This window comes from Vicia villosa, linkage group LG2 (assembly GCF_029867415.1).
Source record: "Vicia villosa cultivar HV-30 ecotype Madison, WI linkage group LG2, Vvil1.0, whole genome shotgun sequence".
Lineage (NCBI taxonomy): Eukaryota > Viridiplantae > Streptophyta > Magnoliopsida > Fabales > Fabaceae > Vicia > Vicia villosa.
The window spans coordinates 183,685,123-183,712,149 of NC_081181.1; the positions used below are offsets into that span (position 1 = coordinate 183,685,123).

The following is a 27,027-nucleotide window of genomic DNA, read 5'->3' on the forward strand; positions in this document are numbered from 1 at the left end:
TCAGAAGGGTTAAAAAACATGATAATAAATTCTGTATTTGCTTGATTTTCTTTCACCTGGTTCCAATATGTTTCATGATTATTACTTACAATATAGATTCTCAGATGTAAACCAAATCTAGGCTAAATCAATTTACAAGATTCACTTGTTTGTCACATGAAACCGTGTGGATTTGCCTCAGCTCTGGAAATTGTATGGAATAGTGAAACTAAGGTGGAATTCAAAATATAAGACAAAGAACCCGAATCAAATCATGGTTAGATAGTCGTAATAGAAGGTTGAAAAATTGACATTGATGCATCCACTGAAAAGTTAAGGTCACATACCATGAACCTATAAGAACAAATAATGTAAACAAACGTAAGAACACAGGCCATTAGTGAACAATTTAAATACAAACGACTGCAGTAGTCATTTGATTCAAGGCTTTTTTCCATTGAACACTTTTAGTATCCAGTGCTTTACTTTTTCTTTCATGCATTTTCCTTTAAGGTGCAGTAGTATTATATCATTCAAAATTAGTAGAAAGCAAGCAAATAAAACATTAAGTGTACTACTTAGAAGAAATTATAGCGTGTGTTTTACTCGCAATTTGAATAGGTTGTCTTGTTTAGCAAATAATGTTTTCTTTAACGAAATAGGTTAGGCCAGTTTTAATTAAATCACTACGAACTTTAGCAAGAGATGCAGTTGAGTATTTATGGTGGTACTAGGTTCTTTAACATGCTGAATTCAATAGAAACTGAAACAAACATAGAAGTTAATTGCAAATATAGATGAAATTAAACTAGAATTGAAAAACTAATATTTATGACAGGTTTCAACTACATGCATTTGTAGTTTGTGGACATGGTGAATGTGCAGTCCTATAGAGTGAAATCATTCAACCCCACACCTTGTTGTTACGTCATTATATAAAACAAGAGCTTCTTTCATTATCTTGGGCCGAGCCAATGCTTCGGCTCTTTTTCTATCTGGTGGATGCATAAAATCATTGTCACGTCGTTCTAACGTTCCTATCTTTTCGAATAATTTAGGTGCCACCCGAGGATCATAGCCAGCTGCTGCCATTAGTAGAAGCCCGGTGTAATCAGCTTCAAATTCAAACCTAAAAATTGTGAATAAATTGGAGTTGTGAACAAGCACATGCATATTTGATGAAGAAAACATTGACTTGTAGAAAGGGCTATTGAATCATTGCAGATTAGCAAATGCAACACAGCATTTTAATTCCACGCTCCAAGTGAAGTGCAATTCAAATGAACTAAAGAAGCCATGCCACTAAATCATGGTAAAAGAATGTTACAAAATTGGTATAGATGCATCAATAGAAAAGATAAGGTCACAAATCAATGAAATGAATATGAATGGATTACAAAAAGAAAGAAAACGAATTAATCATACCGTCGGTGGAAAGGTAGTCTTGAGAAAAGCAGCCACACTTGCTTACTATAATCAATGCTGATAAATTTCTCAAGCACCATACACACAATTAAAATCCACGCAGTCTTTGCGACTCTTTCAGCAGGGTGTCGAGCCACAATATGTGCAACCTATAATTAACATGAAAACCAACATAAGTTACTAAGTCTTTGTTATCATTAGTTAAAATTAGCAAGTTGCGAGGTATAAGATCTATGATCTCCTATACCTACATATTAAATTCTAGAACTAAATTGCATATATGGTCGCAAACACTATAAAAGATTCCCGCCTAAATATAAAGACTAACAACTGCAGCCGCAATTCAAAACCATCTTTATATAATAAAATGTATAAAACAAAAGAAAATAATGAAATACCTCGTGTGCAATAAGAGTTGCTATCTCAGCATCAGTTGAAAATTGGTGAATGACAGCCTTGGATAGAATCATCTTCCCACTAGGATAACATTGGCAAGTTAACTCAGAAGCATTGACAACCAAAATCTCCCAATTTAATCCATCCAAATGGGACATAGAAGGCGGTGACCTTCGAATTAGATGCAACCAAACAAGCTGCAAGAAGCTATAGTCAGAAGCAGACTTCATTTTGCTCCTCTCTGTCTGCAATGCATCAAGAATATTATTGAGAATCTTTGTAGCCAGAACAGTATGAGGATGTGAAGGAGGAAACAATGCTTTTCCTTGGAAACTTTGTTTGAATTCTTCAAACTGCGTCTCACCGATTTTTCTCTCTGAAGCCATGGATAGATAAAGAGAACGTGATCGTTTAGTGTAAGGAACAGTTTCGTAATTTCTGAATTTCCACTTTAAAAAATCCATGAAGCCTTTAGGCACTTTTTCAGATTCCACGCAGTAAAATCTTTTGGCCATAGTAACAAATGGATTATTAATGCCAACATTTCTTGAAGCTAATCTGTTAGAAACATGAAAAGTGAGATTTCTCATTGGGTTTTCTTGTTCCAAAAGAGAGAGTAATGTAACAAAATTTGAAGCTGCTCACTCAGAAATATTCAAAGCATGTGCAAAAAATGAGGAGGTACAACAACTTTCGAAGGATTAAGTGTTGTTTTTATTCTTAGAAAATGTCACACTTTCTAAGAGTACCTTTACAAACAAGTTGTCCAGTTTTAGTTTAATTTTTTTTATGTAAAAATTAAAAAAAAAAATTAAGATTGAATAAATATTTGTATGAAATAAACATTAAAAGTTACTATAATTTTATATTGACTAAAGATATTGTAAGTATACTAGTATAACTTTACCAACGAGGATCAATAAAGTATACTAGTCTCAATCGTATATTTGATAAATAATGAATGTCATTTTTCTTTAGTTTATCGGTTGTTTATATAGTATTCATGAAATCCTTAGCACTTAAGACTCGGTAAGAACTCTTAATTCTTAATGTGATTGTTCCTGATTAAATATCGCTTTATCAAAAAAAAATATCACTTTATATTGGCGAATGGAATCAAACTTTAATGTTAGATCTTGTGTCATATCCTCACCAATATAGCCATAAATGTGTTATTCATATAGTTTAAGTTTTCATGTTAGTTTTGGGTCGTTAGGGCCAGCCAGATCCATGAACTGACTCAAACCATACGTACTTTTATGGGCGAGCTATACTTCAGTCCTAGGATAAATAATCATTTTATGTCTATGGTATGTGAAGATTGACTTCCAATAAAGAGAAGTAGTATTCTCTATATCCCACTGAAGACTTTTGTAATACCGTGTAAAGGTTTTGAACAAAGTTAGGAGTGTCCAATCATTCATGTGTAGAAGAAATGCTCAAACAATAAACCGATAGGATTGAGTAATGGTCGTTGTGGAACAGAAGCTTGGAGCCAAATCTTTGAGTCTAGCAAGATATTTGGATCAAGATCAAGTGAAGATCTTGAAATATTGGTAGTTTTAGTATTTTGCTACAATAGAAGGGAAAATCAATTTTGACATGTGTTTGGCTAAAGAAATGTGTTGGCTTGTTGTGTTCAAATTTGTTGATACAAAAAATACTCTTGTATTAACTTTTCACAACAGGGGAAGGCCCTACGAATTTTTAATGGTGAACCAAAGAAGAGGAGATTAAGCGCTAGCGATGACGAATGAGTCTAACCATTATAAATCGTGCGTACACTTTCAATAACCTTACAACTTTTATTTTTGCTTAGATGTTGTATGCTTAGGCTTTCTTTCTTTTCTAGAAATTGCATACAGTTTCGAGCTACTGCTTTTGTAGTGATTTCTTGTGTAAAAGTAGGTATGTGTTAGACTAAGCCTTGAACAATCTCTTTGGTGATTAACTCTAAAAACGGTGGTTGTAGAATCTTTATCAACTAAATATGTTCGAAATACATTTCTCATGTACTGCCAAAATTAGATTAATTGCTACTTGATTGGTTTGTAATTTCATCATGAGTACATTCTTTTTTTATTATTGTATCGTTATTTATAATCGCTCTAATCACAAGAATTTTAATTTCTTTGCTGCTAAACATTTTATTACACTTTAATTTTGGAAAACATACATTTTTTAAAATTGATTTTTTGGGAACGGTCTATTCAACCACCTCTTCTAGACCATTAGGCTACCATATTATCCCCCAACAATTGGCCTCATATTTGGTCTTTTGACCAGGTCTTGCAAATTCAAAAGTTCAAAATATGGGTTACGATGATCCGAAGGGTGCGTAAAATAGAGCTTCTATTTTAAAAAGTGAAAACTATGCGTATAGAAAGGATAACATGTATGTACACTTGATGCCAATTGATAAAATTCTTTGAGTAGCAACAATTGATCCATATAGTTTATAACAGTTGGCCCTTATGTGTCCATATTTGTCACAGTGATAACATCTTCTATCAAAATTCTAATGATTCTTGTGTTGGGCGTGCACGTGTTGAGGACGATGCCAGAACATGTGGTCCCTATTGTTGATACGGCTGTAGTCAACTCCTATAATTGCATAATATTTTGAATTTTTCTCTTTTGTTTGGATTTCGTTTAGCTATTTAGCGCCAGTTTTTACACTTGACCTCTCCCCACCTTCCACAATTTTCTCTGATATGTCATAACCTTTCTTCACAGGTTTTTTCATATCCTCCAGCTTGGATGTTAACATAGAATTTTCTTCTACCAAACTAGTGACTGTAGTAGCAAGCTTTTAATTCTCTTGATGAAGTTTACTTATAATTTTCTTATGTTTCTCGATTTTCAAGCAAGCTTCTACCCAATTAGTGATCAATAGCCTATAAGTCTCATCTATCTCCTTATATAGCATAATAGTTATGGGCTTTTCTTTATGATATTTGATTTGATTTCATCCAAAAATAATGCAAACTATGTTGGATATTTGATTTATTCCTTGAATATCTCTAGTAAGATATGATTTGTTTCAATTTAAATTCAAATTTAAATCTCCATTTAAATATGAATTAATCTTCATCCATATGTCAAACAAATCACTTTATCATATTGTTAAATCAATAACAATAACAATAAAATCTTTCACAAATCTTCTGCGGAACACACTCCAAAACGCAATAATCTGGCTCCTATTGAGCAAGGTCCACATGTCGTACCACATGCTGAGACATTATATTCAACATGTGTCCCTTCTATAATTTTATACAGATTAATCAAGCTAGATCAATCTTGAACACTTTGAATACTTCTCCATGTTGTTGTTTTACAAAATGCAGCCAGTCCGAAGGATCATTTCACAAAGAACTTCAACAAGGCAATTAATACAAAAATGTCCAAAGGATGCAATTTAAGGTTTGACCAAAAGCCTCGTAGGGGTAAGAAACTAATAAAAAGCCACAAAGGACCAAAGAAACAAAGGATAGGAAAACCATTCATTGGCCATCCTTTAGGTTTTCCTCCCCCACTCTTACTTCATCCAAGTTGGGAGTTATCAACTCACCTCTTCCCATCACCACATCACCATCAGGACCATTTAATCATCAACTTCCTTGGGGGATCCTTCATGCTCTAGACGGGGTTTCTCCTCCTCATCCACCATCAGAACATATTGAACACTTTAAAGACCTAGATTCGTGATGTGTCCAAATATAGTGATTCTAAAGAATATCTTGTTCATATATGTCTTTATTCGACTCTAGATTGATGAGGTGTCAAAAGCTAGTGATTCTTAAGGGCTTGTATCTTTTAAGCCGATGCCAAAAGTTTTCAAGGCCTTCGATGATATTCTAAAGAATTTTAAGTTCTGATACATTTATATTTGACCCCAAATTGATGAGGCCCACAATGATGCTTATAGTTGTGTTCTTGTTGAGACCATTGAATGGACTATGTATGTAATAAGGGCATGTTAAGATGTGACCCTAGATGAAACTGAAAAACAGTGTGTGGCTCGAATATGGGGCTTTATCATTAGGTTTAAGAAATCAATCTTAGTGGACAAAAGACCAAAAAACCAAGACGAAGGACCGATGTATATACACTCGAAGCTTGGTCTCACTTCCAATCTTGATGAAGCAAATATTATGCTTAATTTTTTTGTAAGCTTGCACTTTGTTTTTGCTTCACCTCCTTTATTAACACTTACTTTGATGTGCAAAAGCAAATTACATAGAAAATGTATAATAAATATAAGGCTAAATACCCTTTTTGTCCCTTAAGTTTACCTCGTGGTCTATTATGCTCCTTTATCTTTAAAAAGTTCCAAAGTGGTCTTTAATTGTTCAAAAAGGTCTATGTTAGTCATTTCCGTCCAATTTTTTTAAACAGCGTTTTGCACTAGTGGCGTCTACGTGGCACCTGTTTGTACGTGTGGCATCTATTCATAATCAAAGGTCATCAAAATTCTCAAAAGAATTCCAAAAGTGTGCCTTGACCTAAGATTAAAACCAAGGACGTGTTGCACATCATCTTTACCATAGGGCCACCCAATTCCATGTGTATTTAAGTTTTCTGTAAATCAATTCAGTTTCATCTTCAATTTAGTAGCACAAACAAAATCATTATCACTCCTTCCAATAAAATCTTAGAAACATACCCAGAAGCTTATTTTCTGTAAATCAATTTAGTTTCATCTTTTAACCAAGTAAAACCATAGAAACATACCCAAAAGCTTATTTTGATAACCCATTTCCTGAATCAATAAAAGTTAAGATCTTTATGGTTTTTCATAAATGGGTCAATAGATACAAGAAAGAATTGAGGTTTCGTTACTACAGTAGCATCAGAGGAATGACAAAAATTTTGGAACAAGAAAGTTTGTTATGTCTATACAAAGGCCTGCTGAAAAAGACAGTAGATTTTGTTACTGTGTAGTTTCAAAGAGTTTGTAAATATTTCTCTATGTTATTGTCGTTTTTGCACTAAGTAATTACTATGTTGTTGCCCTTTTTGCACTGAGTAATTACTATGTTGTTGCCCTTTTTGCACTGAGTAATATGTTGTTGCCCTTTTCTTGAGTTTGTAAATATTCATCGCATAATTTAATTTCTAAACTCTAGGGTTTCTGAACAAAATTTAAAATTAAATAAGGTTAATGATGATTCTGGAAATTTGGTTTGGAGATTCGAGTTAAGGGCGAAAAAACGAGTTAAATCATATCTCTATTTTTTAATTTTTGGTTGAATTTTGAGGTTTTTAAAGGGGCCAGCGAAGAAGATGGCGAGAAGAGAGAGGGAAGGGCGGAAGGCTGAAGGAGTTACTCTCTCTCATATTTCACTATTTTTTTTATAAATTATATCATTTCTAAATTATATCAACAAGAGGTACATTGATTTGGTGGTAAGCTTGATGTCTAGCAATCAATATGTTCTTGATTCCAAACTTAGGTCAAAGCAAAATTTTGGAATTTTTTTTTTGTTGATATTTTTGATAATCTCTGATTATGAATAGATGCCACACGTACAAATAGGTGTCACGTCATATGCTACTAGTGCAAAAGTTAACGTCATTTCAAAAAATTGGACGGAAAGTAATAATGTAGACCTTTTTGAACAATTAAAGGAACACTTTAAAACTTTTTAAGGATAAGGGACCAGAATGAATCCTGAGATAAACTTAAGGGACAAAAAAGGGTATTTAGCGTAAATATAAATTAGGTAAATATTGATGTCCAAAAATATTCCAAATTTATTATGTTATTTAAAAAAAAATTGTTTGAATAACATATTTGTTTTGACAATTTTAATTGGATATTAAGGTAAACTCTTGCTTTTTAATTATTCACATATATGAACTCATTAAAATTTTAATTTTTTTATATGTTTATAATATTTAATTTTATATTTAACAAATATTAATTTTTTTTCTTTTCATATTATACATTATACATGTTTTCTCTTGCAAAAGTTATTCGACACACACCAGTACCCGTGCGGTTATCCCACTAGTTGGTTTAACAGCAGGACTAAAATTACGTGCATAATAATTTCGTAAGAATAAAAAAAAAATCTTTTATAATTAAGAATGAAAAACAAAATTTTATAATTTTATAGAGACCAAAAAAATATTTAACTCTTAAATTTTTTCAAAGAACAAATCCTTCCATTCAGCTCGATTTAATATTTATACAATTTTATTATTGAGATTGAATTATGAGACAAAATTATTTAATTTTATCCTAATTAATCATACTGCTCAACCAAAAACTCTTTACTTCGACTAGAGTCTTTTAACTCTTGCAAATTGATAATTGAGCAAATTTTTAAAATATTAAATTTAATTATTAAAATTAACATGTTATTAAAACCATTTATAATTGAAATGTGACATTTTTATTTGATAAACAATTGATATTGCTAGATTGTTCTTAATTGTGTTTTGCTCCAAAAGGAAACATTGTAGTATTTAAATATAAAATGGTTGCGATAAAAGTGCCGGTTTCACGAGTTGGTTGGTTGGTTGGTTGGCTGACATTAATCATGTCATTCCGACCTTACCCTTCTCGGATCGATTCCAGCAAGAGAGAGACAGAGAGAGTATTATACACAAAATGAGGTATTTCAAAATACCTCTCTCTTTTTTTTTAAATTATAAATAAATATCAATGAGGTATTTCAAAATGTTCTTAATGCTAAACCGTTAGATATAACATCAAAAAAATATTAATTTTTTTTTTATTTTTCCTTTAATAATTTTTGTTGTTAAATAAATATCAATGAGGTATTTCAAAATGTTCTTAATGCCAAACCATTAGATATAACATAAAAAAAATTAATATATTTTTTTTATTTTTCCTTTAACAATTTTTGTTGTTAGTATGTTTCATGAATATTACTCCGTCTTGTGAGACGGAGGAAATGATAAATTTAATTCAAGAATTGTTTGCTTTTTAAAAAATGACATTTTTACAAAACAAATAAAAAATGTTATACGTTGAAAAAACTCAATATTGTAAAAAACAAAGATTGTCATATGTTTTTTATATATTAATAAAAATGTTTATTATTTTTTTTGTATTTTATATGTATCAATGAAAAATATATCAATAAAAATGTTTATTTTTGTATTTTTATTTGTATCAATGATAAATATATTAATAGAAATGTTTGTTTTTGTATTTTTATATGTATCAATGATAAATTAATTTATAAAAACACTTTTAATATCCACATCAAGTGTATCAATAATCAAAGTTATATCTAAAAAGAGAAAATTAGAGGACCATGAAATTGGGGGAAACTGTTAACGTTAAGAGGGGGAAGGCTGACCTTTGAGGTGGGAGGAGAAAAGATTGAATTCATAAAGACAAATTTCCTAAAATCACCCCACTGTTCAAAGGTATGAACCACCCTATAGAAAGAAGAAAAAGAAAAGTAGCGGATTAGAGAAATGGTTAGATAGGTGTCCATGGATCTCGATGACCAGTAAACTTACAGTTAAAGGGTCGTCTTTGAAGGAACCACCACAAATGCTTGCTCTGATGGAGTATCAAGTTAAAACGAAGTTAAACAAAGTGATTCGTGGGAGACAACCCACACTTTTAAGTTTGGGGGTGTTTGCTAACTGATTATTAAAACATATTTTTATCTCATTTTATTGTGTGTTTTTATCGCTTATATTATATAGAACATGAATGCTTGAATCCTAGTGACTAAACAATTTAAAGACCATTTCAGTTCACAATTAGAAATATGCAGCAAAACAGATACTGCCGGGAACTTTTCTGACTGTAAATTCATTATACCCATCAGCCATGCCATATCAAGTTACTTCTTTTATCAATGTAATGGGAATATTAATAGTTATATATCTCAATTATTTATTTAAAAGCAGGAAAACATCATTCAACAACCTTCTAGAAAATTTGATAACGATTCTAATTCCTTTATGTACTAACCAATGTTCCCTTTATCGTGAAACTACTACAAATACATCATTCACAATGCCATGAATCCAACCAACCTGAATATGAGCCAACTCAAAATCCGGGCTTAGACATAAATGTTATCTGGTTACTAGAGGATTGTGTGTCAAATTCTTAAAAAAAGCTAAGAGGCAATTATATGTTGGATATATGAATTGAAAAAGTACAAACAAGATTGTATCCGTGAAATGGTTTATGGTGCTATCATACAATACATCCATAAATATGAAAGAAGTTTACTTTCGTATTACACAATTGCAAGAAACGGAGAGATATTCTCCCATGATGCTAAATATGTAAATCCAAAATCAAATTATTATCAGTTGTCAAGAATTTTATAGTATAGTTTGTCATAATGTGTATTGTATACAACTTCCTAAGTCTATAGCTTAAATTCCTGTGTCCTAATAGTAGTAGTTAGCAGTACCTTACGGCATTTTTGATGCATTTATTAGGATTTCAAATCGATTAAACAACCCAACTGCTACATCAACTCAATCCCTCAACCTTATCCCATTGTAATCATCAATGTTGTTCAAACCATCACATTAAATATTGAATATTAACAACCCATGTTAATGGAATTAAAATGAGACCTACTGTATGAATCATAAGGCAACTTTAATAAATGATATCAAAACCATAAACTCTAATCTGTTTTAACTTCTTTTTTAAAACAAGTTTATGCCAATGCATTAAAATTTGGGATTACTTGTTGACAATGGTCTAAGACTCTAAAGAAAAAGATTTAAAAAAGGATAACATATAAACATATATATATATATATATATATATATATATATATATATATATATATATATATATATATATATATATATATAAGTAGAAAATGTGTACAAGAGTCAATTAGAAAAAATAAGAAAAATGCAAAGCAACCATAAAGACAGAACCTGCATATAATTCTTGTTGTAGTCACCATGGCAGCAAAAACAGGAAATAAAATATCCATTGTTGGGTCCACAGATTCTCACAATCTTGAATATGCATCATGGAAAATCTGTCAGCACTATGAACAGGAAGTTCTAAATCAAAGTGATTAAATTAAGTGATTAATATATTAAAGTTGTAGGAGTGATCATCGACTTGATTTGCCTTACGGTATCCATGAACCTTAAAAGGACTATCACACTTTTCGATTTGATGTCATCTCGTTTCAACTTCTAAATAGGTTGTTGGCATGTGTGATTTCTTTTGCATCTCATTCTTACAGATGTATGTCTTTTATCAGAGCCATTATCAAACCCCCAATTACAACACCGAATCCAAGTTTGGTGCTCTGCGTGCAGATCCGTTAGAGCATATGTTCCCGCTTAACAAACTTCTATTTAGTTATAAATTATTCATGAACATCTACCGGAGCAACAACAGGTTTAACATCCACCTCGACATCAGCTAGTTTAACATCATCTTCGACTTCGCCTAGTTTAACATCATCTTCAACATAATTCGGTTTAACATCATCATACACACTAGATTTAAAAAAAGTATTAGGGTGCACCATATTTAAAACCAAGCATAACCTAAAAATAACATAATCCAAAGATACATCTCTAGACTTAACGCTCCTTTCAACAAGCAAAAATCAGATTAATTCAAGTAATGTAGAAGGAAAAACATGTTGTTTAACTGAAATTGTATCTTTTTTTTCTTCTCCTTTTGATGTTATAAAACACAAAAATGCTATTTGAAGTGCAAAAGTTGATTGAGAATGAATGGAGATTTTTAAGGATTTTGATAAAATAGTTGTCTTTAATCGTGAAGAAGAAGAATATGAAAGGGTGTTAATTTTATTTATTTCCCATATAATATTTTCATAGATGCATCTTTATTCCATTTCACTCAATTCTACTCCACTTCATTCCCCTCCCCTCCCCTCCCCTCCCCTCCGTCTATTTTACTTTAGGGCGTGTTTGGTTCGAGATAGAGCGAGAGAATGAAAGGGAATATTTATAATAAAATATGTTTGGTTCAACTTTTAGGAGGGGAAGGGAGCAAAATCCTTCCAAATGACACTTTTTGCGTACCCCGAATCGGGGGATTCGGATTGGGGGAGGGAAGTGAGTTTTAGTATTTAATAAATTAATATATTTACTAAAATATTTCTCAATTTTATTTTATTATTTTGAAATTATTATTTCTTTCATGTTTACGCTTTTCTTTTTTGTGATTTTTTCTCTAATGCTTCCATCAACTTATTATAATTTTTCTTTACCTTCAAATTATTTTTTAATTTTTTATTTAATAAAAATTATAATTACTGTAACTTTTTATATTTTATTATACTTTATTTTATATATTCAAAAAGTATTATCAACGTATAATTTATTTTGCGTCGAGAATTATAATATAAATCAAATGTACTTAATTTTTTTAATGTTATGTGCTAAGTTATAACTATTTAATCGGTCAATGATACAAATATTAATGAAATTTTCACCTTTGAATATCATATCATTTATATAAAATCACAAGGATAAAAATGTAAATTATTATTAAAATTTTTCTCCTCCCCTCGTGAACCAGACATGTTTTAAACCAAATCCCTCATCTCTCCTCTCCTCATTTGAACCAAACATATATATATATATATATATATATATATATATATATATATATATATATATATATATATATATATAATTAAACATACCCTTAACCAAACCAAAGATAACGTTAATTTTGTTTTATGATATTCCATCCTTCAAACACAACTTAAGGGTCTGTTTGGATTGATGGAAAGGGATGGAATAGGATGGAATGGAATGGAATGAAGTTATGCTCCCTTGTTTGGATTTATAAAATTTGAATGGAATGGAATGGAATCTGATGGAACTCATTCCATCCAATACCACTACTTTTGCCCATTTTTCATTCCCCCAAATTGGGGTGTATTGAATGGAATGGAATCAAATTTATAAGTCAATTACAATTTTGTCCTCTAAAAATTCACTTTTATTATCTATTCCTATTACTCATTTCAATTCACGTGAGATTTTTGTTTTCATTTACTGGAAACTCTTCTCCTTCCCCAACCTTCTTCTTGCTTCAACCCTAACAAGGTACGTCATTTTTCTTATCATTTTTTTCCTGTAATTATATGTGTGTTCTATTATATGAAATACATTGATTTATTTTCATGTTCATATATTTCTTTCAGTTTTGAAAAATTAGGTATAGTGTTTGAATGTTAAAATTTAGAAAATGGAAGAAATTAGGATTTACTTGCTTCTTTTTAAGAATAGAGTTCTATGTGATAAATTCCATTATTATTAAGAACAAAGTTTGTATTTTTCTACTGTATTGTTGCTTTTCCAATTTGCCATATAATTGCTTTTTTCAATTTTCCGTACAGAGAGAAATAAGGATTAGTAGTAATATAATTTTTTGATTTGCTATAAAGATTCTCAATTAATTTGGGTTTAAAATTGTGTATTTGATTTGTTATAGAAATTTTTAATTGAATTTTTTTAATTTGATATGATTTGTTTCATTTGTTATAAAAATTTCAATTTATTATGATTTGTTTCATTTGTTATAGAAATTTGATATGATTTTTTGATTCAATTTGCCGTACAGAGAGAAATAAGGATTAGTAGTAATATAATTTTTATGGCACAACCATTGAAGAAATAGACCACCTAGTTGAAACAAATGAAGTTATTTTAGAGGGATTTGATGATGATGATGAACATCATTCCAACAATTCTCCTAAAAGACCTTCAATTATTAATTCTCAAGATGTGTCATCGTCTCGGACTAAGAAGCGAGTAAAGAAGGTTATTGAAGAGGATACAAGCATGATTGAAATTTCCAAAACTTTCAAAAAAATGGTTGATGTGTTTGAAATGAATTCAATGGAGTTGGTCAAGCAAAGTAAGAATGCTAATGGTGGAGATATTTGGGCTGAATTGGTCGAGATTGGAGTTGAATCAAGTTCTTTGCCTCTTGTATACATGTACCTTGTTAAGAATGCTGATGCATTGAAGGCTTTTAATGGAATTCCAATCGATAAGCGCAAGGAAATGTTACATCTCATTGTTCCGGACTATCCTTTTTGCTAATGGTAACTTATTTATTATCACTTTCATGTATTTTTTTATCTTTAACAAATGAAATATTTGCGTAATTCATTTTTTTTCAGGTTTGAGGAATACTTCAAGAAGAGAGTCATTATCTATCATGGACTAATATTTGTCTATTTTACTTTTAGAAGACTTGCTATTATTATCTACCATAGACCTATATTTATCTTTTAATTTTAGCAAAATTTGAATTTTTTGAATTATTATGATTATTAAGTATGGTGTTTATCAAAACTTATGTATTTGGTCTTTGAAATTTCAATTTCAATTTATAATAATCATGTTCTATTTATGAATATTTAAATTTATTATAGTTTATTTTATTTTTTGTTAAGTTGATATTTTTCTATGATTATATATTGTTTTACTTGGATCTATCTATATTGTCTCAAAGGGTAAAATTGGAATAAAAATATTTAAATACTTTCCGCTCTGTCCTATTTCCAAACAGTGGAATGAGATATTAGTTCCGCTCCGTTGTAAAATATCCAAACAGTGGAATGAAATTTATGTTCTGTTCCATTCCATTCCACTCTGTTCCGCTCCGTTAGTTGTAAGCTATCCAAATATAGCATAAAACAAGTCGATAAAAAACAATTACCTAGAAACACAAGACAAGACATTCAAACCTAAATTCATATCCATTTCAGATCCATCAAGCATTTTATTCAAATCAATGTCGTTTTCCAATTTGAGATGTCTTGTTTTCTCTCTTTTTATTCCCAATTTTCGACGTCCAAACCCTAAGTTCATTACGAGGAGGTTGTACTCTCGATTACATGATGATGGAGAAGACGAAGACACTCTCGTTTCCTCATTCAATCGCTTGCTTCATCACAATCCTACTCCATCCATCTTCCATTTTGGTAAAATTTTAGGTTCCCTTGTCAAGGCCAACCATTACTCTACTGCCGCTTCGCTTCATCGACAAATGGAACTAATGGGACTCCCATCAAACTTAGTCACTTTGAACATCTTGCTAAATTGCTTTTGTCAATTGGGTCATAATTCTCTTTCATTTTCCGTGTTTGCCAACATTCTTAAGAAGGGTTTTCACCCGGGTGCCATAACTTTCAATACAATCATCAATGGTCTCTGTCTGAAAGGTCAAGTCCATCAAGCATTGCACTTTCATGACAAGCTCGTAGCCCTGGGATTTCAGCTGAACCAAGTTAGTTATGGGACACTTATCAACGGGTTATGTAAAGTTGGAGAAACACAAGCTGCCTTGCAATTATTGAGACAAGTTGATGGGAAATTGGTTCACTCTAATGTGGTAATGTATAACACTATTATTGATAGTATGTGCAAAGATAAACTTGTTAATTATGCTTTTCATTTATATTTTGAAATGCTTGCTAAGAGAATTTCTCCTGATGTTGTCACCTATACTGCTTTAATTAGTGGCTTTTGCATTGTTGGTAAATTGGAAGAGGCAATTGCTTTGTTTAATATGATGATATGGGAAAACATCAACCCGGATGTCTATACCTTTAGTATATTGGTTGATGCATTTTGTAAGGAAGGAAAAATAAAAGAGGCCAAAAATGTGTTTTCTTTGATGATGAAAAAAGATGTAATACCTAACATTGTTATTTATAACTCTTTGATGGATGGATATTGCCTAGTGAAAGAAGTGAATAAGGCCATGGATATATTCAACACTATGACTCTGAGAGGAGTGAGTGCGAATGTTCGGAGCTACAATATCATGATTAATGGGTTGTGTAAGATTCAAATGGTTGATGAAGCTATTAGTCTCTTCAAAGAAATGCGTTGTAGAAAAATTATTGCTAATACTATAACTTATAGTTCTCTTATTGATGGCTTATGCAAATCAGGGAGAATCTCATGTGCTCAGGAGCTTCTTCATGAGATGTGCTAAAGAGGTCTATATTGGGTGGTTTATGCAAAAACCATTATGTTGATAAGGCAATTGCATTATTAACAAAACTTAAGGAAATTGGTATTCAACCAGATATGTTCACATATACTATTCTTATTGAAGGATTGTGTAAAAGTGGAAGACTTAAGGATGCCCAAAAGGTTTTTGAAGATCTTTTAGTCAAAGGCCACAATCTAAATGTCTTTATATATACCGCTATGATTAAGGGCTTTTGTAAAAATGACTTGTTTGATGATGCTGTCAAAAATGAAAGACGGTGGTTGCATTCCGAATGCTAATACTTATGAAACAATTATTCTTTCTCTTTGAAAAAGATGAAAACGATAAAGCGGAGAAACTCCTTCGTGAAATGATTGGGAGAGGTCTACTTCAAGATGTCAACTAGGTAAAATGTATTTCTTTTCATACTCTTTTTTTTTTTTTGAATTTATGTTTCACATTATTTCATCATTTCATATATGCAGTTGCTTTACCTAATGAGAAAAAAGGATTTTGTCATTTTGTTTTTACACTTCTAGCCAATACCTTCAAAAAATAGAAAATATGAGTCGTGACCCATAGACCAATGGCAGCCCAAAACAATGAATCAGTTAGTCTTTTAGTAACCTATAGACCAATAGCAGCCCTAAAATATTGGAAGTCTAGTCTGGATAGAAAATACAAGTAGTGAGGTAATGAGTGGGTGAAATGGCAGCAATTAGGTATGGAGAATGATAACATAAATATATGGCAGAGTTAGAGAGAAGGAGCGGAAAAGTTTGAGTCATAGTTGGGTTTGTATATGTAGTCTATCTGTAAAAAAGCAGTCAACAACGTGTGCAATGTGTTTATAGTTTATGCACATTTTCAAAACTTTAAAGAAAAGTTGGGAATGGAGGATCTAAACATCTGTCTACTGTATAATTACAGGTCAACATCAAGAATGATCGTAATATCCCTCCAACCAAAATGGAGTTGTGACAACCCCTTTGATGAATCATGTCCAGTAGTAGCATGGGGCTGGCCCGCCGTTTTTGCAATGAGTGAGATATGCTGGCCTCTTTTTTGATGTATTCATTTTGTTGTGGGTAGACAAGATTGCCGAAGCCTAAAGTTAGATTATTTTAAAAGCTAATTTCTTTGTTGTATATTTCATTTTACCTTTGTTTTCGTATGTTCATTTTAAATCGAAGCAATGATTGAGGCCATGCCATTGCATTTTAATTGTTCTTGATAAAACATATATTTTGTGCCTCTTTTTTTAAAATATCTTTCTTAATTGATGGCCGTAGCTGCCCACTTAGACTCATAGACCGACAACTTCTGTGATTTGATTTGGGTTTTGGTGAGGTGTGCATTGTTTATCATGCCATGAAAAGTGATTATATGAGATTATTGAATCTTGCTTAGCCTTGCTTCTTATTAAGTAAAGTAATGCCGAGAATTCAAAAAACCTATGAGCATACAAAAGATGAATAGATTTAAACAATAGTGTGTACCTATTTGTTTGCAGGAATGGAAGTGCTTTGTATCCATGCTCCTTGATGAAAATCATCAATCTCAAACGACGGTGCGGCAAACTTGATATGTCTCCTGTGTGCATCGCTGAAAAAGGTTGTTGGAGAAAGGATTGTTCTTGCTACTGACAACAGAAAGCAGTACTACACAGCAGAGCCCAAAAAGTTTGCCTCACTTTGATTTTCTATATTTTTTTTTTTAATTTCTTTTTGGAAGAGAATGAGAAAATGTAGAAGTTATCAAAGTTGGTTTATCAGTTTTTTTCTATAATGCAAGGTTTTATCAGTTTTTATATTCTCTGTGATTTGGTTTCTGTTGGTTGTAGATAATTTTTTTGTGGTTCATTCAAAACAAAGATATGCTGCCCTATTTTGTTAGTAGCATATGAAGTAAATCACACTAAAAAATTAAATGCAACCAGATATTTCCTGATAATATAGGTTGTTGAACTAGAACAGAACAAGCTCCTCAAAAAAAAGAAAAAGATACAATGAACTATATATAAAAGAGTAGGACTGAGTTAGTTTCAAAATATAGAGAAAGATTCTACGATTTTTGACTCAGAAAAATCTATATCAGAAAACTATTTCACATTTCTGATTTTGCATGGATACAAGGTTGATATGGATAAAGTGGTATGCTAGCTAGTGGACTAAATAATATTTTTTAGAATTGTCAAAACATATTATAAGGTTTAGTAAGTGTATTGGCTCAAATTTGGGGTCTTTAGAGATGGATATCAAGATATAATAAATGTCACTATTCATTTCAAGATTCAAGAACCTTATTTAGGCATGAGAAGGGGTAATACACACTTAAGCTTTAGTATTCTTCTGTTATATCAGGAGAAACACACACAATAAAGGGAATTCAATGTTTTCCATATACTTGATTAGAGAATGTCAGCGTGTTCCATGTTAAAGAAAGATTATTTGTAGATTTTGAAACATTGAATTGCAAGTTGTCATACCCTAAATTTGCCCGTCCATGTTAATTTTTGGCCTTGTTAAAGCTTGTTAGATTATCACATTAAGTAAAAGGAAATCATAGAAGGACAAAAGAGGGGTGTATACCTATTAAACGATGTAGAAATTAATTTTAATTGGGTTGCTTATTCTAAAATAGGGGTGTGTTAGCTATTGGGCCCAATTATATTTCAAGACCCAAATCAATTGTTCTAGATTCTCAGTTATTTTGGTTGGGAATCTCAACGACATTCCGCAGAGAAGGACTAGACCACTTTCACCAATTTGAAGGTTTGATCGATAGCGGTAGAGAAGGACTAGACCACTTTCACCAATTTGAAGGTTTGATCGACAGCGGTAGACGTTTTTCTGAGAAAGTTAGGGTGATTTGGTTCGCTTGCATATGGTGCATATGGAGATCAAGAAATGAGAAGCTGTTCAAAAATAAGGAAATCAATATGCACAACATGGTCGAATTCGTGATTCGTTGGTCTTGGAATTGGCTGAAACTAAAATCAAGTAGCATCGACTACAATGTATCTTTGTGGTATTTGAATCCGAGAGCTGCTCTTGGAGGTGTGGATTATTTTTGAATCTCGGTCAGCAGGAGCGTTTTTCCGATTGCAGTTCAGCAGTTCGGAGATCCACTTTTTTTTCTCGGTTTATGCAGGATGTTTCTTCTGCCGAATAGTTTGTCTCCTGCAGTCAGAATCGAAAAATGCATCAGTGGGAGAACGGTATCAAATATTCTGGATGTTTATGGTGTCGCTTCTGGTGTGGAACACACTGCCATCATTTGTAGCTTTGGTGAATACCGTTGATGCAGGCTGTAATTGTTGTTAGGAGTTTTTTTTTTGCTGATGCAGGCTGTGTAATTGCATACTGTAATTGTTGTTGGGAGCATTATTGCTGATACAGGCTGTGTAATTGGTTCCTTACGTAATTGGTTACTACAGCATGAAAACTATGTATTTTTCTGGTTTGGCATTTCTTAGGCTGACCAGCTTCTATTTAATTTTAATTTTAATCTTGGTTTTTTCCAAAAAAAAAAAAACTATACTAACAAAAATTGTGTAGTGATACCAGTTTATTTCTAGCTATTATTATTGTTTATTTAGGGATGTTACTAAATATTGATAATGGTTATGAACGTCAATAAATTATCAAATTACTATTAACTTTCTATTAATTATTATCATTATTATTAGTTATTACTATCCTCCCATAATTAACTAAGGTAATTAATTAATGGTCCAAAATAATTACACTTTATATTATTATTACTATTAATAGTAATTAACAAATTATTTTATTTAATGAATATGTTATAGAAAAAGAGAATTTCTTTATCCACCTGTCTGTTGGGGTCACCCCCAGCAAAAACCTCAGTTTATCCCTTCAGAAATGCATTTCTTAAATATTTTTTTAAAATTTTTTTCCAAACTTCGGAAATGCATCTCCGAAAACACCAAAAGGGGGGTGTTTTCAGAGATGCACTTCCGAAAACCTCTTTTTTCAGATTTTAGTGTAATTCGAAAGTGCATTTCCGAATTATGCAAAAGTCTATTTTTTTTATGCTTTTTCTAATAGTCCCGTACGAAATATATACAAAACATATAATATATACAAAACGGAAAAGCCGAACAAAACAAACGACATATCAACGTAATATACTAATATAATAAATAAAATTCAAATAATATATACAGACCGAGTCATAGTGTGCGAAATATATAATCCGAATACAAAAAAAATAAACCCGGACCCCTACTGGGTATGCCTAACCCTCTCTCCCTGTGACCTCCTCTGTCGCCTGTATGCCGCCACACGACCCGCATCAGTGACAATCCTCTCCATCACGGCGACTGCCTCTGGACCGCCCTAATCAATGATACCTCGATCCAACGCGTCCCGCCCAAGCATCTCTATCCGCTGGCAGATCGGCAGGAGATCAATGGTGTGGTCATCCTCGGCCTGCTGGTTCTCCAGGATCTCCTCGTGTGCTGGCCTAGGAGCGCCGGGAGCGTCGGGTTTCATCAGAGGATGTGACACCCAATAGAACCATGTGACATACCCCTCCACACTGTGCCAGTCCTGGATGACCCGAATGCGACGATACTCCTCTGGGACCACATGACGCTCCCAATCCTCAAATATGCTAGTGGACTGCACTCGGGTCACTGTGTCGGGAGCAACCTCAAATGGTGACCTGGGTATCAACTGCACAAATCCAAACTGTCGCATGCACCGCTCAGGGAGATACTGCACCATGGTGTTGGTCCCGCATGCCAACCAGCCAGAATATAACGATAAGCTGTCAAAGGGGACAACATCAGTGTAGTCGCTGAATGGCCTCCAACAGACGCCATCGTGCATCGTGCGGTCGAGTTACCCACGGTATGGTACCACTGTATTGTTCCCCCTTTGGAGAACGTATCTGGCGGCCCTGGACATGGCGTCCTCGTACGCGGAATCAACGCGGAAACCGTGGATGCGGGGGAAGTAGGAGATGATCCAGCTCTGAAACACAAACACGATAATGTATTAAAAATAAAAACGAAACATAAATAAATGTGAAACAATTAAAATGAAACGTACCGTAAGTAGTGTGCAGGATCCGGTCAACTGTCTGGTCCTCCAGTTGGAGGCCTCATTCAGCTTCTGGTATAGGTATGCCAGAACAGCTGACCCCCAGTTCCACTGGTGAACGGTAGTTAAGTCCATGAAATAGCGGAGGTAGGTCACGTCGACGTACCTTGCACTCTTGTCCACAAAGAGTGCAGCGCCTACCACAAACATGTACCAGCACCGGAGAGCGCAGCCACGGTGATACTGTGTAAATAGGGCTTCATCCGCCTCCTCGGATTCGGCCGCCGCCACCAGGTGGTGCTCGAAATAAGCGCTCAGTGTGGAGAACCGGATATGAGGCCCATTTGTCGTCTGACACTCAAAGTCAACAACTTCGGGCTCCATACCCAAATAGAGCGCCATCCTCACTGGCTTCGATCCTCTGGATCCGGGAGTGGTCCAACAGCACCCCCCTGATCGGCAAGTGGAGAAGACACTGCACATCATGCAAGGTGATCGTCATCTCCCCAACCGGTAAGTGGAAAGAAGACGTCTCCCGGTGCCACCTCTCCACAAAGACACCCTGCATGCCGTGGCTGATGGTGATATACCCCGTCATGCACAACCCACTAAGCCCTGAAGCTCTCACCGCGTCGTTAAACCACTCAGCATTCGGTTTAAACAGACTGAAAACCTTCTGGGAGTGGTTCACCATTTTCAAAGTCTCTCTCTCCTATTACAACAAAAACAAATAAAAAAGTATGTTAATTAGACCGTTAAGAGAATAAACGGCTAAATTAAAAACGGTTAAATAATAAAATCGGGTAAATTATAAAAAATACCTCTCCCCACAGATACGCCGAGCGACGTGCTCGTGGTAGGTAATCAGCAAGGTAATGTCACTGGGCCCTCCCGGATACCCCTCCTCATGCGGTACCTCCTCCGCCTCGTGGTATGTCACTGCCTCCTCCTCCTCCTCCTCATCTCGCTGGCGGGAAGAAGATACTCGAGCCAGAAGACTCCTCGATCCAGATGCAGTTGTACCCTCGTCCATCTACACGGGAACTCGCACACGTCTCCGCCCCTGCCCACGTCCCTGCGTCGATGCCAGCTGCGCCGGCCGCTCGCGTCTAGCCGACACTGTCTGGGTCTCTCTACCCTGTCTGATGTGTGCTTGGTTGCCTGCCATGTTCCTGAAAACAATTGAAATCAATAAGAATGTGAGACAATAGAAAAACTAAAAAAAAAATATTTCTAGACCACTTCGAAAGTTCATTTCTGAAACTAGGAATGAAGGTGTTTTCGGAAATGAACTTCCGAAACACCCCCTGAGAAGAAGTTTTCTGCAACTTCCATCGCAGACCCCAAAAACAAACATTAAAACAACTTATAACGCTTCTAAACAACCTAAATACTACTAACAACCTACCCCTATATCATTTTTGCAATTTCTAACAACCCTAACATCCATTTGAATTATGGATCTAAGGATTATAAAACTTACAAATTGAAGTGATTGTAGGGCTTTTGAATGTAGTAGAGCAAGTAGATTGAGCCTTTGATGTAGCTTTGAAAGTGGTTTGCAAAAAATCTCTGTGGGGTTAAGTTTGAAGTTGATTTAGCGTAAATGAATTGGGGGAGGGGGCTGTTTTCTAAATCTGCAAAACGCACAGTATTTCAAAAATGCACCTCCAAAATGCTGTTTTCAGAAATGCATTTTCGAAATAAGATAAATTTGGAAAAAAAAAAGCGATTTCAGAGATGCATCTCCGAAAACACCTTTTTCTTGCATTTCGAAAATACATTTCCGAAATAGGGTGTATTTTGATAAATTCACCAGAGGTGACCAAAAAAGTAGGGAGGTGGGTAAAGAAATTTTCTAAAAAAAGGAGTTGACCGGATCAATTATTAAATTAAAAAAAGTTTTGATTATTTTACCAATTATTATTTACCATTATATTATTATATTCAATTATTTTTTAGTTTGACTTATGGTCAAAATTTAGGGTTTGTTCATCCCTTTCCCTGACTCGCACCCACCTCATACACAAACCCTAATTTGCTTTTCAAAGCCAAACCCACAAGATCAAACTGAACCGAAAATAGAAAAGGAAATAATCTTATTAATATGAATAAATTACAAATCTGAATCATAAACAACAAAGTCAAATCCAATTCTAAAAATTAAAACTGAATCAATACAATTTACAGTACATAATCATTTTTTTAAAATTAATTTTCTAAATCAGAAAACTCCACATATTGAATCAAATCTAAAATCAATTCACTTATAAACAACAATCAAACCTATTTCCTAATTGATTCAACTCCTCAAAACTATATAAACCTAGTTCTGAAACTAACATAAGGACCAAAAAATAGAGATAGAAGGAGTAGAAAAGAAGGATTTTGTTGTGAAATAATCCAAAGCCGCTTCTCCGATTCGTCTCCAAGAATTAGGAGTTTCAAATCTGAAACCCTAATCTTCTATTCATTCCGCCGCTCACCTTCAACCATAGACAAGAAAAGGATTAGGAATCGGAGCAAATCGGAATACAAACGCGAAATACACGTCCAAAGAGGTAAAATCGAGAACACTGAGCTTTAATTTCTTGATGATGCATGTTGTTGTTGGGGTTTAAAATTGAAGATTTCAAGGTTAAGGGTTTGGTTTATGCATCGTAGTGATTGTTTGAGTGTGTGAAATTTTTCTGGGTTGAGCTTTGTTTTGATGTTAAGGGTGAGGTTCCTGGGTTTTGAGAAGGAGGAAGAAAACGTAATGAGAGACAAAGAAGGATCTGAGAAAATTGAAAATAAATAGTAATAATCAGGTGTGTATTTTATCATATGCCATAATTAATATTTTTAATCTAAGTTAATTCTATATGTAGATTTCTGTTAGTCCACCATAACTTCGAGCATGCATACACACTGGATCCCAGCGGATCATTCACACTCTCAAATCTATTTTTTACTATCTTACTCATAAACATACACCCCTGCAACATTCTGGACCCCAAATATTCTTTTGGGCCAGATCCTTTTACTATTAGACACTCCTAATTTACTATACTAAACTAAAACACACCCCGTGTATAACCTTGAATGAATTATAAAAATATTTAATTTCTATTTAATAAACTTAGTTTGCTTGAGTAATTAATTCATGTCCCTTATAATTTTGAATTAATAAAAATGTTAAATTTATCTAGAGAATTTATTTAAACCATTTGTGTACATATTATCTACTAATTTTCAATTTGTTCTTATAAAATAAAAAATGTATAATTAAATATAATAATATTTATGATAAATTTAACTAAGACTAATAATGTTTATAAAACTAAGTAATAAGCTTTATCCTTAAAATAAACCTTATGATAGTTAAAATACATTTAGAAATAGTTTTACGTTTATAAATCTCTAATTTCCTTTTAAGTCTATCTATTAACCTTATTTTCTTAGAAACATGTATAATTTTTGAAACATGTATAATTATAATAAAATTAAATTCTTTTTTTTCCTAGTGTAATAACTCAAACCTGATATTATTATTATTTTGTTAAATAAGATAGTGAATTTATTTTAAAAATCAATCACGAACTATGTCTACGATTACACTAATTCAAACCCAGACAAATTCAAAGGAGATTTCTAAAATACTTCGCAATCCCTGAAAATACAATTAACTAACCAGATACTGAACTACGGTTACTCTAACTTCCTCATTGCACTAGAGGGTACGTAGGCATAACGTTTTGAAACCCTAGCGAGTATAACCATAAAAAATACCAACATATTTCTTTTTTAATAATAATATAATTATTTTTGATATGAATAAATGAACGTTTACCGTATCTTAAGTTTAAATCCGTAAAAAAAACCTAAATCTAAAAGGGGTCCCCTTGAATACAAGGGAGACGAAGGGTGCCTAACATCTCCCTCCGTTTAACCGACTCATGAATCTTAAAACTCTAACAATAAGGTAATCCGTTTAATCCCTTCCTTTAGGATAAAATAAATGGTGACGACTCTTTTCCTTAAAATTTTAAGCCGGTTGCTACACAAGTGAAGTGAATCTCTCTAGTAAAAGTTTTGGTGTTGTGGTTGTGATCATGTTACATACTATAATATTGAATTAAAGTGCTGACAAATACGACCACAATTGCATTTGTGATGCTTTGTGGAGACCTATATATTGCGGTTGGGTTGCGAATGATACTGTGGAACATAATTTAGAACTGTGGTTTAAAATAGAGGTGTAGTTTTAAATTCGTTTTAACATGATCTCCTTGCTATGGGCTAGAAGTTCCAAGACGAAAATGAGTGGAATTAAGATAATTTGATGCTTGGACATTTATAATTTGGACACACAACATCAATTTTAAAAGAAATGAAAAACTATTTAATATTGAAATAAGGTAGAGTGAAAAAACCCAATATTTCTGCTACTTTTAACTTATATGCTAACTGGTTGGGAAGTTTCAGTGCTCGTGAATCTAAAATGTATCACGGGATACTTATACTCTTGATGGATGATTTGTTATGAAAAATGTATTGAAATTAGTTTGGATTCAACAATTGGAACATGTAATGTATGTAGTGCCCTGCTTCTCCACACAACGTGTCATTCTGAGATAAATGATTATTTACATTCATGAACATATAGTTGACATGATTGCATACACAACTGTGACGGGATTGGGGGCGAATTGCACGTTCGGCTTGTAGCCAAGACCTCTGTGTGCAACGAACCAGCGACCAAAACCTCCACCTGTGATGAACCCACGAATGCAATAAAGATACTGTTCTGGACTAGGCCGAGCAGGCCCAACACTTGCTTAGAACCGAGTAGGCCCAAATCCCCTTTGGGCTGGCCGAGCAGGCCCAATTTGATTGGGTCCATTCCCCAAATTACCGTTAGAAATCGGTTACGAGCAAAGACCACGTGGATAACGCTTCAGCGAAGGATTCGGTCAATCACCTCCGAACCCTACGCCGCGCTCACCCAGAACACGAGTTATCTGCTGACTCAGCCCTAACAGAGGGTGTTCTGGAAGTTTCCTAGCACGTGGGCCTCCAATTGGATTTGGCCCAATTAGGGAATCTTAGCCCAACGCTGGGGGCTATAAATACCCTCTTTCACTAGAGGGTCCGGTATTCACTCTTCACTTCCTGAACCTTTACTTGCCCTTTCTCTAATCGCTACTTACTTTGGCATCGGAGAACCTTGCAGGTACCCCCTATTCTGCTTTACCTACCAGATCCAGCCGCCGTGACGATCCATTCTGATCAGGTCAGATCAGTGGCGCCGTCTGTGGGAATCAGCTTCCCCATCTTCATCAAAACAAAATCAAAGCTCAATTCATCCCGAGATCATCATGGCCGGCAACAACCAAGATAACCAATAAAACAGTGACCAATTCACCATCGAGCGGATGATTCAAGAAACTGCTGCCGGTACCCAATCCCGTCATCATCGTGACGGGAAGGCCTAACCGGCAAAGAACGGGCGCCCCAACCCCGTCGGTCACTCCAAGCCTAACGACGAAAGATCCCCCTCTAGAGATGGTCGGACAACCACATCGTCGATGCAGAGTTCCAAACCACAAGAAGACCTAGTGGCCGACGCGGATTCCACCCATCTGGAAATCCCCATCCCAGAAAACGTGGATCCGACCACGACAGCTTTGCTCAGCACAATCAAGCGTACCAATCTTCTTCTAAAGGAACAGAACAAGAGGATCTCGACCCTGGAGTGAAGACAACGCTCAAGGTCCCCTTCGACGAGACGTCACAGATATCGATCCCCCTCCAGCTGCCGCTATCCACCCAAAAGAAGACGCCGCTATCGGTCCTACAGTCGCTCTCCTCGGAGGGAAACTCCATCCTCAAGACGCCGCCGTAGGTTGGTTGACTGTGAAAGGCCCCAGGGCCGAACTCGAGACCGTAGTTCGACGCTAAAGAAGAAAACTCCCATTCCAAGAAAGAAGGACACCTCTCCTCACAAAGTGCGCGACGAGTCGCTCAAGAAAAAGACAACGGGGAAACCCTCCAAACCAAGACGTTCTCGTCATCACCACTACACTCCTCGCCTCCAGAGAGCGACGAGGAGAGACAGAATCCATTCTCGAAGGAAATTGTGAGGGCCCGGATCCCCAAGGGAATGGAGAAACCACCCGTGATGGATCT

The 27,027-nt window shown here is 34.2% G+C and overlaps 1 protein-coding gene and 1 pseudogene across 1 annotated transcript; one reads left to right on the top strand and one right to left on the bottom strand.

Annotated features, from left to right (window-relative positions):
- Positions 1 to 1,645: 1,645 nt before the first annotated feature.
- LOC131650822 (mitochondrial metalloendopeptidase OMA1-like) lies at positions 1,646 to 2,390 on the bottom strand. The gene is made up of 2 exons (XM_058920534.1): positions 1,803 to 2,390; positions 1,646 to 1,651 (listed from the first exon to the last, which is right to left on the bottom strand). Exons 1-2 carry the CDS (start codon positions 2,388 to 2,390, stop codon positions 1,646 to 1,648), a joined length of 594 nt encoding a protein of 197 aa, XP_058776517.1.
- A 12,089-nt stretch (positions 2,391 to 14,479) lies between these two features.
- Positions 14,480 to 19,256, top strand: LOC131653215 (pentatricopeptide repeat-containing protein At1g62670, mitochondrial-like; annotated as a pseudogene).
- Positions 19,257 to 27,027: the final 7,771 nt, after the last annotated feature.

What these genes read in the sequence shown, in the direction of transcription:
- LOC131650822 (XM_058920534.1), bottom strand. Translation starts at nt 2,390, where the DNA reads ATGAGAAATCTCACTTTTCATGTTTCTAACAGATTAGCTTCAAGAAAT.